General features: G+C 43.0%; 1 protein-coding gene across 4 annotated transcripts in view; it reads right to left on the bottom strand.

The window, feature by feature from the left end:
* The window catches only part of LOC117522157 (probable C-mannosyltransferase DPY19L3), a 152370-nt gene that overhangs the window by 93089 nt on the left and 42957 nt on the right, over window positions 1-16324 (bottom strand). For all 4 annotated transcript variants that reach the window (XR_004564159.1, XM_034183538.1, XM_034183547.1 and 1 more), the window contains 2 exons: window positions 1349-1470; window positions 57-202 (listed from right to left, as the gene is read on the bottom strand). Coding sequence is in view for 3 of the 4 variants with exons in the window: in XM_034183538.1 (XP_034039429.1) it covers window positions 57-202; window positions 1349-1470 (268 nt within the window). In the remaining variant the exon portion in view is untranslated. The remainder of the gene's footprint in view (window positions 1-56; window positions 203-1348; window positions 1471-16324) is intronic.

Here is a 16324-nt window from a genome sequence, read left to right on the forward strand (position 1 = left end):
ACCTTAAAAAGGCTATGGCACTCTCAAAATCCCAGCAACATGCACAAATGACCTACCTGTTGAGGATGTACCAGAAGCCGGTGAGCACCCCGGCCAGCCACGAACCCGACAGCAGCCACGCCGTCAGGTACAAAGCGATCACGTACACCGCTTGAAGTGAAAACACTGTGTAAATATAGAAATACATCGGCTCCAGATAGGACTGGACACGCACGCACGCACACACACACACACACACACACACACACACACACACACACACACACACACACACACACACACACACACACACACACACACACACACGCCGTCATCCTTAAGTACTCTGAACAAATACCTCACCAGTAATTACAGTGGCTAAAAACACTGTGGCATTTCCAAAGTTTGCTGTGATATTTCACTGCTTGATGTGTTGGTCGGTTGGTTGGTTGGACCGCTGATGGCGATAAGCAGCCAGGCCTCAGCTAACCAAGACGGAGGCACCGACAGCTTTTCCTCTGAGGACGCAGAGCCTAACAACTGACGACGGGTGGAGGTGCCGAGTTAATAACGCCTGAAAGAGTCCATTAAACAGCTGCAGGTTCTGCAGCACAGCATCAGAAAAAAATCACAGGAATGCTGGTCACTTAACACTAAGAGAACTAGAAGGTACTCAGAGAGCGCATAGCGCTGCCAAGACCACATACTCCCTCACTGCCATCAAGAGCCATTCAGAACTTTTACAGTTCAATGTTGTCACATCGCTAATGTTCCATATCAACTCAAAAGATTACATAAATTATTTCCTCAGACATTATTCATCTGCTCACAAAATTTTAATCAAAAGTTTATTGTTCATGGATTTTTTATTTTTTTTATTAAATGCTGCTGAATGCTTCCAACTTCTGAATCCTGGATCAAAAATATGTTCTGGATCAAATTCAAAATAAAATGCCCCATTTTCTCAGGCATTATCCATCTGCTCACCAAATTTTATAAACATTCTCTCACAACTTTTTGAGTGAAATGTTGCTATGTACTACACAGTTCCAGAGTCTATTCCAGATCATCCTGCTAACAAACATCAGAGAAAACATCACCTCCTTGGGTTGAGGAAATACAAAGTATTCTATACTGTATTCTATATATAAATGAAAATAAATTGAAAATTGAAATTGAAAAATATACTGTATTATACTGGGGCGTGATTTAAAATTCCAAAAAAAATTAAATCATTTACAAATAAATTAATTACAAATTAAATAAGCAGCCAATCACTTTTTTTGGACCCTACAGCAGCTATGAATGGATTATGTGTTGCTACTGTTGTTGTCATGCATTATAACATGCACTCAGCGATGTGTGTTACCTGTATGGGCAGCAGTCTGTAGAGAACACCAAGAAACACCTCTTGGTAGATGTTCATTCTCTGCAGGAGATTAATAGTCCTCTTGGATTCTGTCAAGTTGTCATGGATCAACTCTGAGAGACCTCAAAGAGAGACAAAAAACACTGTTAATTTAACAGTAAATCATAGCCAATTAGCCAATAATTTTCATCCTTCCAGTTAGATATTTTGTCACAGAAAATTACTGATTTTACAATATGAAAAATCAAAACAAAGTACAAAAAGAGTAAAAAATGAAAGACATTCTTGAAAAATGAATTTGGAAGAAAATGTTGCACACAGCTTTGCTACTTCCGGGGACACAAAAACACAGAAAATAAAATATAAGCTCTAGTAAGACTTTTCTAAGGAAAATTGGAAACAAATATGCTTTTTTAAAGGATGTATAAATCCCATTGCTCACAATGCAGGCAAACAGCTTATGCTAATAGTAGCCTGTTAGCATCACGCTACGTGACGTTCGTGAGTTTTCATGCTCATGTTGACCGGTTAGCATCGCATTATGTGACATGCAAACAGCCTGTCTGTATTGCATTATGTGATGCTGGCATGTTTTAAACATGTCAGCATCACATAATGCAAACATAATTGAAAACAATGTTTTGAAGCTAATGCTGACATGTTAGCATTGCATTATGTGATGCTTGTGAGTTTGCATGCTAACATTAGCCTGTTAGCATCGCATTATGTAATGCTTGCAGGTTTTCAAGCAAACGCTGGCCTGTTACCACTGCATTATATGACACCTGCATGTTTTCCTGCCAACGTCAGCCAGTTATCATTGCGTGTTTTCATACAAACATAGCCCAGTGGCTGCACTGTGTGATGCTCCCGGGTTCTTATGCTAACGTTAACCTGGTAGCATCACATTGTGCAACACTCATGAGTTCTTATGCTAGTGTGAATGTGTTAGCATCACATTATGTAACATTTGCAGGGTACATGCTAATGTCAGCCTGTTAACATCACATTATGTAACGCTTGCAGGTTTACATGCTAATGTTAGCATCAGGTTATGTCACCCTAGTTGGTAACTTAACTCCTTAGTTCCACTACTTGCTGTGCTAGCACTGAGTGTGTTTGTGAATTGGTACAGGTTAAAAGGTAGGTGGCTAGCGGTAGGGATCAGTAAAACATATAATACACTGAAAAAGGAGACGAGGCTGATCTCTGGATCTCTCTTTCCAGATGCTCAGATGTTGATCAGTTTGGGTGTTTATTAATGTGAGCTCGGGGTTTGAGTGAGTGCCCTCCTTATATCAGGACTGCTATGATTTTTAAGTTAATATCATCCAACTGAAATACTGTTTCCCTGAGATTCTCTTCAGTTGATTAAATTCTGATGTTCACACCAGTTGTGGCACTTTTTTTTTTAACATACACAGACAAACGTGTTTGTTTATTCATATAACACAATTAGATGACAAAAAGAACTGCTAATTAATCAAACAATAATCTTATTGTGTTTGACATGAGGCAAAAGGAGAAGAAAAGTCACAAACAGCAGATACACATCCAAATTAATTTTCCTGGGGGTTAATTTGATCAGTATTCATGAAAAATTATACAATTAATGTGCATTACATAATTTTAATTCCCCCCCCCCCCCATTTTTTAAATAATATTAATGCTGTCATTTTTTTCCAGCTCGTCTAACAATCATAGAAATGCACATCATTAATGTGTTCTGCACCTGATCAGCACCACGGACAGCTCACCTTAAGACATAACTCTTCAGAGTGCTCTTTATTTGCAAACCCGGCCCGGTACCAGTTCCAGCTTCCCTACAGTTCATCATAGTTTGTTTATCTACCCCCCCACCCCACCCCACCCCGTCCATCTCCTTCAAACAAACACTCTCAACCATGAAAATAAACAAAGCAGATATTTATCTCAGCATGGCGCTGAATGTTCGCAGCCACTTCCATACGCTTGTCTTTGCTCGAACATTTATCATGTGTCTCAGGGTTTTTGCACTCAGACGGGCATTTGTGTGTCTTGGAACTGCCTGGAAGCTGAACGAGCGGCTGCAAAAAATGTATAAACAGCATCCAAAATGTGATTAAAAAAGGTTGTGTTGTACTGTGAGCGGTGAGCGAGTGGGTGAGTCCACCAGAAAGCTGCTGTAAAGAATAAATACTATCATCTTTGTAACTCAACATATTACACGATGAAATAATGAGGATGATGTGATGAGATGCTCGTTAACGTCTCTGTCAGGCAACATGTTAAGCTTGGAACCGTGGGGAGAAACTATCAGTAAGCTACGATGGTCTCAGATGAAGAAGAAAGTGTTACAATTCCCTGACTGGCCACTTGAGGGTGGCTCCAAAAGTGAGCAGGTTCCCATTCAATTCCATAGTAAAATGTCCACTTTCAGATCAGAAATAAACATGTTTACAGGCTGGTACAGAAACACAGTTTTGGTCTCTATAGAAAGTTTCCTCCTCCATGACAATTGTACAGAGATTAATTTTTTATTTATAACTTCTTAGTTTAAGCTGTCGTTCTGGATAATTATGGGCATGGTTGCTTTGAGTGACAGAGACTGGGTCCATTGTCTCTGCCACTCATAATGTCGGAGTCCACTGTCAGCGGCTGCAAGCTGTTGTGGATGGATGTGTGTCAATCTGTTTTACAAACACCTGAAATAATCGACCTTCTTTTGTGTCGAAATGTCCTAACGCATTATCTAAGATGTTCCTGCTGCAATGTTTACACTGAATAAAGCTCTCCTCTTACTTAAAGATGTATGCTAACAGCGTTAGCACTTTTAGGAACCATCAGTAGCATAATCCATTAGGTCCATTTAATTACTGAGAAAATAAGCGGCTCATAATTTTGAATTTCAATTTATTTTAATTTATATAGTGCCAAATCAAAACAAAGTGGCCTCAAGACGCTTCACACAAGTAAGATCTAACCCTACCAACCCCCAGAGCAAGAACACAGGCGACATTGGTTAGGAAAAACTCCTGAGAAAGAAACCTCAAGCAGAACAGACTCAAAGGGGTGACCCTCTGCTTGGGCCATGCAGCTTCGCTAAAAGACCCACAATTTAGATAAGGTTGAGGCCGCAGGCTGCTCCAGTTCTTAATAAATTAATTTAAAAGAGTAGACATTCCACTGTTAAAGGAGATTTTATTAATGAAAGATGTGCGGACGGGTCGGTGCGGCGGCACAGGAAAAACACCTTCGTGTGAATAACCATTTGTAAAAACCAGGCGGCTTTTGATGGCTTTCAGTTGAGTGAGTATCTGAGAAATTGTTTAACAGCTGGACATGTTCCAACTTGTCCTTAAGGCTTCCAACAGAGGTGTTTTTCCTGTGGCGGCGCGTGGCGCCGGCTGTGTCCCGACGCGCGGACCCGTACGCACTTTCTTTCATTACAAAATCTCCTTTAACAGTGGAATATCCGGATAAACTGCTGATCCCGACCTCTTCTGAAAGTTCTCTGTTCTGTCACGACGTCCTGGGTCAACAGAGGCTTAAATTTGGAAGCTTTCAGCTCGAAACAGGCAGACAGCGGCGGCTCAGGGCACGTCGCGACGTCCCGCTCTGCGGGCAGTCCTTAAAGCGACAGCAACAGTCCATAATCTCTCATCAGCCGTTAAAATTTTCAGAGAAAACCAGCTGAATTTCTCGAATGGTGTCCACTTCGATGTGCCTCACAGTTTTGAAAAAATTTTGATCAAGCAAAGCGTCAGTCTCAGGAAATTCTCAGACAAAGAGATTCCGACGGGAGGGGTGAACCACTCCGTAACCGACAGGCGTGAAAAAACTCTTGCATGCCCACGAGGGTTCAAGCTTGTCTGATGTAACGCACGTGATTCAAATCCACATAGTTTTTGAAAAAAATAAAAAGGTCTGTTACTTTTCTCACAGACCTCGTATATATATATATATATATATATATATATATATATATATATATATATATACACTCAACAAAAATATAAACGCAACACTTCTGGTTTTGCTCCCATTTTGTATGAGATGAACTCAAAGATCTAAAACTTTTTCCACATACACAATATCACCATTTCCCTCAAATATTGTTCACAAACCAGTCTAAATCTGTGATAGTGAGCACTTCTTTGCTGAGATAATCCATCCCACCTCACAGGTGTGCCATATCAAGATGCTGATTAGACACCATGATTAGTGCACAGGTGTGCCTTAGACTGTCCACAATAAAAGGCCACTCTGAAAGGTGCAGTTTTGTTTTATTGGGGGGGGGATACCAGTCAGTATCTGGTGTGACCACCATTTGCCTCATGCAGTGCAACACATCTTCGCATAGAGTTGATCAGGTTGTCAATTGTGGCCTGTGGAATGTTGGTCCACTCCTCTTCAATGGCTGTGTGAAGTTGCTGGATATTGGCAGGAACTGGTACACGCTGTCGTATACGGTGGTCCAGAGCATCCCAAACATGCTCAATGGGTGAGTATGCCGGCCATGCAAGAACTGGGACATTTTCAGCTTCCAAGAATTGTGTACAGATCCTTGCAACATGGGGCCGTGCATTATCCTACTGCAACATGAGGTGATGTTCTTGGATGTATGGCACAACAATGGGCCTCAGGATCTCGTCACGGTATCTCTGTGCATTCAAAGTGCCATCAATAAAATGCACCTGTGTTCTTCGTCCATAACAGACGCCTGCCCATACCATAACCCCACCGCCACCATGGGCCACTCGATCCACAACATTGACATCAGAAAACTGCTCACCCACACGATGCCACACACGCTGTCTGCCATCTGCCCTGAACAGTGTGAACCGGGATTCATCCATGAAGAGAACACCTCTCCAACGTGCCAAACGCCAGCGAATGTGAGCATTTGCCCACTCAAGTCGGTTACGACGACGAACTGGAGTCAGGTCGAGACCCCGATGAGGACGACGAGCATGCAGATGAGCTTCCCTGAGACGGTTTCTGACAGTTTGTGCAGAAATTCTTTGGTTATGCAAACCAATTGTTTCAGCAGCTGTCCGAGTGGCTGGTCTCAGACGATCTTGGAGGTGAACATGCTGGATGTGGAGGTCCTGGGCTGGTGTGGTTACACGTGGTCTGCGGTTGTGAGGCTGGTTGGATGTACTGCCAAATTCTCTGAAACGCCTTTGGAGATGGCTTATGGTAGAGAAATGAACATTCAATACACAAGCAACAGCTCTGGTTGACATTCCTGCTGTCAGCATGCCAATTGCACACTCCCTCAAATCTTGCGACATCTGTGGCATTGTGCTGTGTGATAAAACTACACCTTTCAGAGTGGCCTTTTATTGTGGACAGTCTAAGGCACACCTGTGCACTAATCATGGTGTCTAATCAGCATCTTGATATGGCACACCTATGAGGTGGGATGGATTATCTCAGCAAAGGAGAAGTGCTCACTATCACAGATTTAGACTGGTTTGTGAACAATATTTGAGGGAAATGGTGATATTGTGTATGTGGAAAAAGTTTTAGATCTTTGAGTTCATCTCATACAAAATGGGAGCAAAACCAAAAGTGTTGCGTTTATATTTTTGTTGAGTGTATATATATATATATATATGTGGTGGTTACATACCGCCACCGTGAGGCTCTCTCTGCAGCCTCGGATGCTGTAGTGATGGCCTTTCTCTTGCGTGCACCGGTGATGCCCAGGAGGCTGTAGGCCTTGCAGAGTGACTTTCCTGCAAAGCCCCTTCCTCCAACTTCGACGTAAGGCACCTCGCATGCCGCCCCCGTCTGCGGCACTCCTCCACCAGCTCAGCGTACTTCTCCCTCTTCCTCTCACTGGCTTCCTCCATTCTCTCCTCCCAGGGCACTGTAAGCTCCAGCATAATGACCTGCTTGGATGAACAGGACGATGTCTGGTCTAAGGCTGGTTTCCATGATGTTTTCAGGAAAATGAAGCTGTTTCCCCAGGTCCACCCTTAACTGCCAGTCCTTCGCTGCTCCCAGGAGGCCTGTCTGGGCCTTCGGCCGGGCGGGTGGTTGTTCTCCAGCTCGCACAAATGAGATTTCCCGCCTTAATGGTTTCAAGCTCTTGCTCTGGTCTATGGCAGTACTGATGGACTCAGCAACTGCTTTCAGCACCTGGTCATGGCGCCAGCAATAGCGACCATCCCCCAGCGCTTTACGGCAGCTGCTGAGGATGTGCTCCAGAGTTCCTCTTCCCTGACACAAGGGGCATGCTGAGGTATCAGCCTTGCCCCAAGTGAAAAGGTTCAACAGGCTGGGTAGGACATCATAGACTGACTGGATTAAGAAATTAATGCGGTAGGGTTCTGCCTTCCACAACTCCAGCCACGAGATCTTCCTCTCTATGGCTCCCTCCATATATATATATATATATATATATATATATATATATATATATATATATATATATATATATATATATATATATATATATATATATATATACACACACACACACACACACACAGTCTGAGAGAAACAGGATGCCTGCTGCAAATACAAGCAGCTGAAAACAAACACCAAACCCTTGAGTCGGTACTGCAAATTAGCGACGGTAAACCTCAAACACTGTTCCTGAACATTTCAAAACCTTTCCAACAGTAGTGTTTCAAAACATTGTTCTGGAGTTCTTATGAAAAGGAGACATCACATGTAGCACGAAATGAAGCCTCATTACCTCATCAACTGTTTTAAATGTAACAATTTCAAAATGTTCCACTGGAATTGTGCCCTCTGGTGTTGAAAGATAATAAGACAAATGAAGATTACAGTTAGTATCTAATCGATCGAAATGTTGATAAAAACTCCAAAAAGTCGATAAAAACTCCAAATAAGACAAAAAGTGACTATGAAAAAAAGTGAATATGAGGAAGTTGTATGTAGGACCTTTTAAAAGCTGCGGTGCTGATGTTCGCTAACGTGTGTGCAGACAGGTTTTTATTCGCTGAACAAAATAACTGCCTACGCAAAATTAATGCTGGATTTAAGACATGCAGGTAACATTTGTTCTCACCACTTGGCACACGTTTACTAATCAGAATCTTTCTAAAGTGACGGGTGCCGTCGCGGGCTGCATCCTGCCACAATTCAATTTCTCTGTACAAGGACGTCCGTTTAGTGCTGTGTGGAACAAAAGCGAAATAAGCTTAATTAGAAATAAGAGATGGACTCAAAAGGTACAAAAACAGAAGAATTTCACAACAGCAGAAAATGAAATAATTGTTCCAGAGGTGGAAGCCGTTAAAGGCGCCGTCTCTGTCCTATGTACTCCACAGTGATGACGGAAAAATGAATTAATAAAAAAAGAATTATTGAACCCTGGGCTGCAAAGACTGCTGGTACATGCGCATAAGGTAATACATAAATAAAAATATGAAAAGGTTGACATCAAGGTCTACAAAGGAAGAAATCAGAGCAGAATAAAAAGAAGTTATTAAACGGACATCATTCAGTCAGGTGCATTCAAGCACCAAGAACAGTTACCCAGAGGTAATTTATTTCACAACTGTTACGATAGTATGTGTGGATTTTATTTACAAAAGTAAATTACACCCTGAATGCCCTTTAACATGCTGCCAATGAATACATTCAAATCAAATATGATGCACCACTTAATGACAGTAGAAATTGTTTGGAGTGACTGATGATTTATAGGCCAATCAACAATTTAACAAAAGGCAAAACTGTTACTTACAATATGAAGATTCTCATATAGCCGACTGTAAACTGAGTTAACTAACTCAACCATTATAAATGATGATAACAAATGAGGAGGATGAAAATATGTCAATTTGTTGAGTTCAAACATTTGGTCAAAGTCTTAATGAACTAAATTATTTAATTTCATTATAATAAATGATTCAATTGTTAATAAAGCCTTTTAATGCAATATGAATAATGTGTTAATATACTATGTATTGAATTAAAATGGTGTGTTTTTATATAGGGTGTGTAAAAGCCTGACCGTTTTTTTTTGTTTTTGTTTTTTTTTTCACACCGTGCTCAGACTTGGAGCCGCAGCCTGGACGTGCACCTGTTAAATCAGACACAAAAGGCTGTGATTTGACACTTTTCTGCTTTAAATCCATCGTCTCCCATTATATTATATAGCGCACACGCTAATAAATGGATCAGAAAAGTCTGCACATTTACAGCACAAAGTCGGTCAAAGAGGAAAATGTACACCTTACCTTTGATTTGGAGATGGTTGTAGAAAGAAAAGCTTGTTGAGGGTCAAAGTCCATAATAAAGGATAATCCAGAGACGGATAACTTTAAAACTGTCACGCACGTCATTGCATGACACGGAGTTACAGAGTTGGAGCTGCATAACTCAAGTTTTATGCTTCATTTACACATAACGACAAGTCACGAATGCCACGAAGTACACATTCTTGGCCGCTGATCATGAATGTGATGATTCGGGGCAGAGGCGTCAGGCCTCCTCAGGAACTGCTGCAACCTGTTACCACACGTTACGATTAATGGCACGCGTTGCTGGAGAATTATCAGGAACCATTAGGCACAGTCAAGAATAGTGTTCCGTGTTGTTGTGCGCTATTGCACGTAACAGCGCATCGTTAAGTTCTGTCACGTTGTGAACGAGGTGAATTGTCTCCACACACACACCCATATTCATCTGAATTCAACCGAATTCAGATCGCTCCAGTTTTTCAGAAGATCTTTGTGACTGCATGCGTAGTTGGGCTCTGTGCCATGGAGTAGCACAGAGAGGAGGAGGACAAAGCCAGATGTGTGGCTTCATGCGGCTCTCATCTCGCGCATTTTCCCAAACATCAGGCACATGCAGCAGGTGGAACACCTGCAGGAGCGCGCTGAAGAGCACTGAAATTAGACTTTTAGCTGACTTGGTGTCAGCAATCAAACTGAATGCGGTGCAGCAGGGTTTAATTGTGCGCGCACTTCTTCTTCCGCCGGACTGGAGGAGGTGCAGAGATGTCTGGCTGCACGTGAGTCTCCTCTCACTCTGGCTCAGACTCGTTCTCCCACTCATCAGTTACAACAGCAGGTGGAACACCTGCAGGAGCGTCCTGAGGAGCTTCAGCAGGAACTGTGGAACGACACTTGGAGCCGAGTTTAATTGTGTGCACGTGACAGAAAACTGATTTGTCGTGGTGCGCAGTGAAATGTGACACCGCGTTACAAGTCGCGTCAAAACTTGACAGTTTCCATGTCACTTCGTAATAACGCGTGACAGTCTGGGCTCCAAGAACCATCACAGGAACCACTACGAACGTTGTCATGTTCTATTAAGGATCACTACTCATCAAGACGGATCAATACGCTCAGTTGCAACCTCTAGGACATGAGACGAGATGAGGGTGGTGTGTGACATTCATGGAAGATTTTTTAACAGGCAAAAACATGCTCCACAAATATCAAGAATATCACGCACCAACACGCACTATTAAGAAACCTATTCAGTTCGTTAAGTCACATTAAGAATGTCAGGAATGTGTCACAAATGACAGAAAAATGACATTCGTAACGTGTCTTGGTTATGTGTAAACGCACCTTAAACGACACTGACAATCCATCGTCAGTGTACCATCACCTACACAAAAATATGTATGGTGGCCATCCCAGGGTGGCAGCTGCAGCCAAGTAAGGGTCAACGAAGGACTACACAAGGGTCAAAATTGAAAAATGCTTCACTGATATTGAAAAGTATACAACATTGCTGTATTTCTGCTCGGAACACTTTAACATGGGCATCTATGGAAGCCTGTTCACTTTTGGAGCTAGCCTCAAGTGGCCAGTCAAGGAACTGCAATGTTTGAAGGTTGGAGGTAGTTTTTAGTGGCACATTACTTTTTTTTTGACATGCTGGTGTGTTCGTTTCTGCTGCACAGACCGCGGTGTTACAGTGAAGAAAATTGAAAACATTAATAATCACACCAAAAAAAGATTCTACATTAATAGACATGAAACTCCAGGTTTCTTCTTCTGGACGTCTTCCACTCTGCGATTTGCAGTACTGTATGTGGCGCTACCTGCAGAGGAGCACGGTCACACGCACATGCTCCCTGAAGGCCTCCAGTGAGAAGGAGCTCTGAGAAGACGCAGCAGCCACCAGATAAGACGCTCACGTGGGGCTGCTGTCGTGTAATTCCCCCTCTAATACATCCAGGCACCACGTCTCAGCTCAGTCCGGATCTGCTCAACCTCCCCTGAGACTTGGCTGTCACAATCCAACCCTGCCACCACTGTGAGCAGCCACACAGACATAGGAAGGTATTTAAGTGTTCGTGTGTCAAAGATCTCAGACACGTTTTCAATGAGAAGCTCCTGCAGGCTGAGGATAAAGCGAGACACCTTCTTCCACAGAGAGGATCAAGGCACAGGAAGTGTTGTTTGGATCTAACAGGCAGGCGTGTCGAGTTTGTCTGTTCACTAGCGGAGACACGACTCTTCCATGTGACTGTGCTAGCAGCTGTCAGTCCTTCCTGGTGGTTTCAGCTGATGCTGGATTGGTGGTGCTAGAGCTAGTACATAGTGTTCTTGTAGCATAGTGAGACCAAACTACTCAAGTTAGTGGACCCTAGTGAGTGACTCTGTGTCAGATACACAGTGCCTGACCACAGACTGGAATAAATGTGTTCTGTGTCAGGAAGATAGAGGTGAGATACTGAAATGTTCAGCTAATTCAACACGTGGCAGACATAGGGAAGGACACAAAACCATATCTGAACTTCTATCAGCAGAATCTACCAGGGTCTGATGTAAATTTCTCTGCTGTGGATGCAAGAAAGGGATGCAGTGGAAAGTGTTTTGCCACTGTGGTGGCTTGTGTATTCAGAATTAATGTTGCACTTAATGATCACTGTGACATCTTTTTTTGCTGTCACTATGCTACCCACTGCAGTTGTGTTTTCAGAGCTAGAGTTGCATTTCAGCATTCACTGTGTGACCTCTTTTTTTGTTGTCTTTAAAAACAAAAAACAATCAAACAAACAAAAAAACATTAGATCTCATTGATTTAGATCAGGGGTGGCCAAGTTCGGTCCTCGAGAGCCACATTCCTGACACTCTTAGTTGTCTCCCTGCTCCAACACACCTGAATCCAATGAAAGACTCGTTAGCAGACTTTTAATGAGCCTTTCATTGACCGAACTTGGCCACCCCTGATTTAGATGAAAGCTTTTCAAGATACACTATTCCTAATTTAATCGTTTGACCTAATGGTGACGCTAGAGGGAAGGTCCTAGCATTACCAAAATCAATAGACTTCATTCTCAGGGCGCTATGAATGTTTCCAGATAATTTGAAAAGAATTGGATGAAAGCTCTTAGAGTTAACGCACTAATGTGAAAACTCTGCAGTGGTGGACACGGTGGTGGTCCACGAAAAACCATAATATCCCTCCATGACTCATCGTTTGGGGATATACGAGGTCTATTAGAAAAGTATCCGACCTTATTATTTTTTTCAAAAACCATATGGATTTGAATCACGTGTGATTACATCAGACATGCTTGAACCCTCGTGGGCATGCGAGAGTTTTTTCACGCCTGTCGGTTACGTCATTCGCCTGTGGGCAGTCTTTGAGTGAGGAGTCGTCCACCCGCTCGTCGATTTTTTTCATTGTTTAGGAATGGCTCAGAGACTGTTGCTTTGTTTGATAAAAATTTTTTCAAAACTGTAAGGCACAACTGAGTGGACACCATTCAATAAATTCAGCTGGTTTTCGGTAAAAATTTTAACGGCTGATGAGAGATTTTGGTCTGGTAGTGTCGCTGTAAGGACGGTCCACGGCGCCTGACGGCGATCTGCGCTTCGAGGCGGCAGCGTCTCGCCGTTTCAAGTTGAAAACTTCCACATTTCAGGCTCTGTTGACGCAGTAAGTCGTCAGAGAACAGAGAACTTTCAGAAGTCGGCATGAGGAGTTTATTCGGACATTCCATTGTTAACGGTCATTTTGTAATGAAAGAACGTGCGGGCAGAGTCGCATGTCGGGCTGGACCCGACCGCGGGGGGTCGCGGCAGGAAAAACACCTCCGTTGGAAATCTTAACGGGGAAGTTGGAACATGCCCAAGCTGTTAAACAATTTCTCAGTTACTCACTTGTTGAAAGCCATTAAAAGCCGCCTGAATTCTACAAATGGTTTTCAACACGGAGGTGTTTTTCCTGTCGCGGTGCACACAGATTTGCTGAGTCGTCACGGAAACGACTCGGCAAATTTGCGCGTACGTCTTTCATTAAAAAAATGTCCTTAAACAGTGGAATGTCCGCATAAATTCCTCATGCCGGCCTCTTCTGAATCTTCTCTGTTCTCTCACGATGTCCTGGGTGAATTAAGCCTTAAATTAGGATGATTTCAGCTCGAAACAGGCCGACGACAGCGCCTGGAAGCGCTGCGCGACGTCCCGCTCCGTGGGAAGTCCTTACACCGACAGAAACACCCCATAATCTCTCATCAGCCGTTAAACTTTTCACAGAAAACCAGCTTAATTTCTCGAATAGTGTCCACTCGGATATTCCTCACAGGTCCAGAAAAAATTTTGATAAAGCAACGCGCGCCGTCTCGAGCAGCGTGTGAAACAAAGGAATTCAGCCGAGAGGGCGGGACCACATCTCACTCCAGGCCTGCCCACAGGGAAATGACGTCACCGACACGCGTGAAAAAACTCACGCATGCGCACGAGGGTTCAAGCATGATTGGTGTAATCGCATGTCATTCAAATCCATATAGTTAAAAAAAATAAAATAAAAGGGTCGGTTTATTATCTAAGAGACCTCGTAAATAGTACCACTGCATTCCTCTTCCTTAAAATGTAGAGTTAGGCACCGGGATCAAGACCTTTAGTGGTCTAGAGCCTGAGCTGCTAATAAAACAACAATGCATGGTGGCCATCTTGGAAAATGGCTGCCTCTGTGATGCCCCTATAGCCAATCATTATCTTTAGGGTATGCTTGAACACTGTGCCAAATTTCATGCTTTTATCGTCAAAGTCACAATTCATCCAAAATATGGTACGGATAGAAATTCTAAGTTCAGGGGTACTGTAAGTAGGGGTGCTGAGGGGGTTGTATTACTTCTTGTTGGTGAGGAGCTGGAGGTGCAAGGGAAATAAGTTTACTGAACAAATCGATTTTAAAAACGTTTCTCTTATTTTAACAGTAGCTCCAAAACAAAGCTTGATTTGTTGCTGTTTTTTTTATTTAATTTTTACAACATTCCCATTTTCTGTGTAGCCTATTTTTCTCACAGAGGGATAACAGGGCATATGAACTGATGACATCATTTGTTAAGTTTTGTTATTTCTTGTTTTGTCTTTTCTGTATCTGTTAGCTGTTTAATCTGCGCAGTTAGATTGATCTAGTTATCTAGATTACGATTTGTTTCCCAGTGTAATCTTTACGTGCCTTAACTAAAGCACTCCTTCTGCTGAATCACCTCTAAATTATTTACACATTATTCACTTTGCGTGTTTTTAGGAATCCGCTAGCTTAGCGTAGCTACTAGCTCTTAGCCGATTTAGCATGGCGGCTTCTCCTGTCTCTCCCGCACTTTTCTGCTCTGGGTGTGAAATGTTTAGTTATTCCTCGGCCTCCTTTAGCAGTAACGGTACTTGTAATAAGTGTAGCTTATTCGTAGCTTTGGAGGCCAGGCTGGGCAAATTGGAGACTCGGCTCCGCACCGTGGAAAATTCTACAGCTAGCCAGGCCCCTGTAGTCGGTGCGGACCAAGGTAGCTTAGCCGCCGTTAGTTCCCCCCTGGCAGATCCCGAGCAGCCGGGAAAGCAGGCTGACTGGGTGACTGTGAGGAGGAAGCGTAGCCCTAAACAGAAGCCCCGTGTACACCGCCAACCCGTTCACATCTCTAACCGTTTTTCCCCACTCGACGACACACCCGCCGAGGATCAAACTCTGGTTATTGGCGACTCTGTTTTGAGAAATGTGAAGTTAGCGACACCAGCAACCATAGTCAATTGTCTTCCGGGGGCCAGAGCAGGCGACATTGAAGGAAATTTGAAACTGCTGGCTAAGGCTAAGCGTAAATTTGGTAAGATTGTAATTCACGTCGGCAGTAATGACACCCGGTTACGCCAATCGGAGGTCACTAAAATTAACATTAAATCGGTGTGTAACTTTGCAAAAACAATGTCGGACTCTGTAGTTTTCTCTGGGCCCCTCCCCAATCGGACCGGGAGTGACATGTTTAGCCGCATGTTCTCCTTGAATTGCTGGCTGTCTGAGTGGTGTCCAAAAAATGAGGTGGGCTTCATAGATAATTGGCAAAGCTTCTGGGGAAAACCTGGTCTTGTTAGGAGAGACGGCATCCATCCCACTTTGGATGGAGCAGCTCTCATTTCTAGAAATCTGGCCAATTTTCTTAAATCCTCCAAACCGTGACTATCCAGGGTTGGGACCAGGAAGCAGAGTTGTAGTCTTACACACCTCTCTGCAGCTTCTCTCCCCCTGCCATCCCCTCATTACCCCATCCCCGTAGAGACGGTGCCTGCTCCCAGACTACCAATAACCAGCAAAAATCTATTTAAGCATAAAAATTCAAAAGAAAAAATAATATAGCACCTTCAACTGCACCACAGACTAAAACAGTTAAATGTGGTCTATTAAACATTAGGTCTCTCTCTTCTAAGTCCCTGTTGGTAAATGATATAATAATTGATCAACATATTGATTTATTCTGCCTAACAGAAACCTGGTTACAGCAGGATGAATATGTTAGTTTAAATGAGTCAACACCCCCGAGTCACACTAACTGTCAGAATGCTCGTAGCACGGGCCGGGGCGGAGGATTAGCAGCAATCTTCCATTCCAGCTTATTAATTAATCAAAAACCCAGACAGAGCTTTAATTCATTTGAAAGCTTGTCTCTTAGTCTTGTCCATCCAAATTGGAAGTCCCAAAAACCAGTTTTATTTGTTATTATCTATCGTCCACCTGGTCGTTACTGTGAGTTTCTCTGTGAATTTT

The sequence above is a fragment of the Thalassophryne amazonica genome, chromosome 2 (genome assembly GCF_902500255.1).
Source record: "Thalassophryne amazonica chromosome 2, fThaAma1.1, whole genome shotgun sequence".
In the NCBI taxonomy this organism is placed as follows: Eukaryota; Metazoa; Chordata; class Actinopteri; order Batrachoidiformes; family Batrachoididae; genus Thalassophryne; species Thalassophryne amazonica.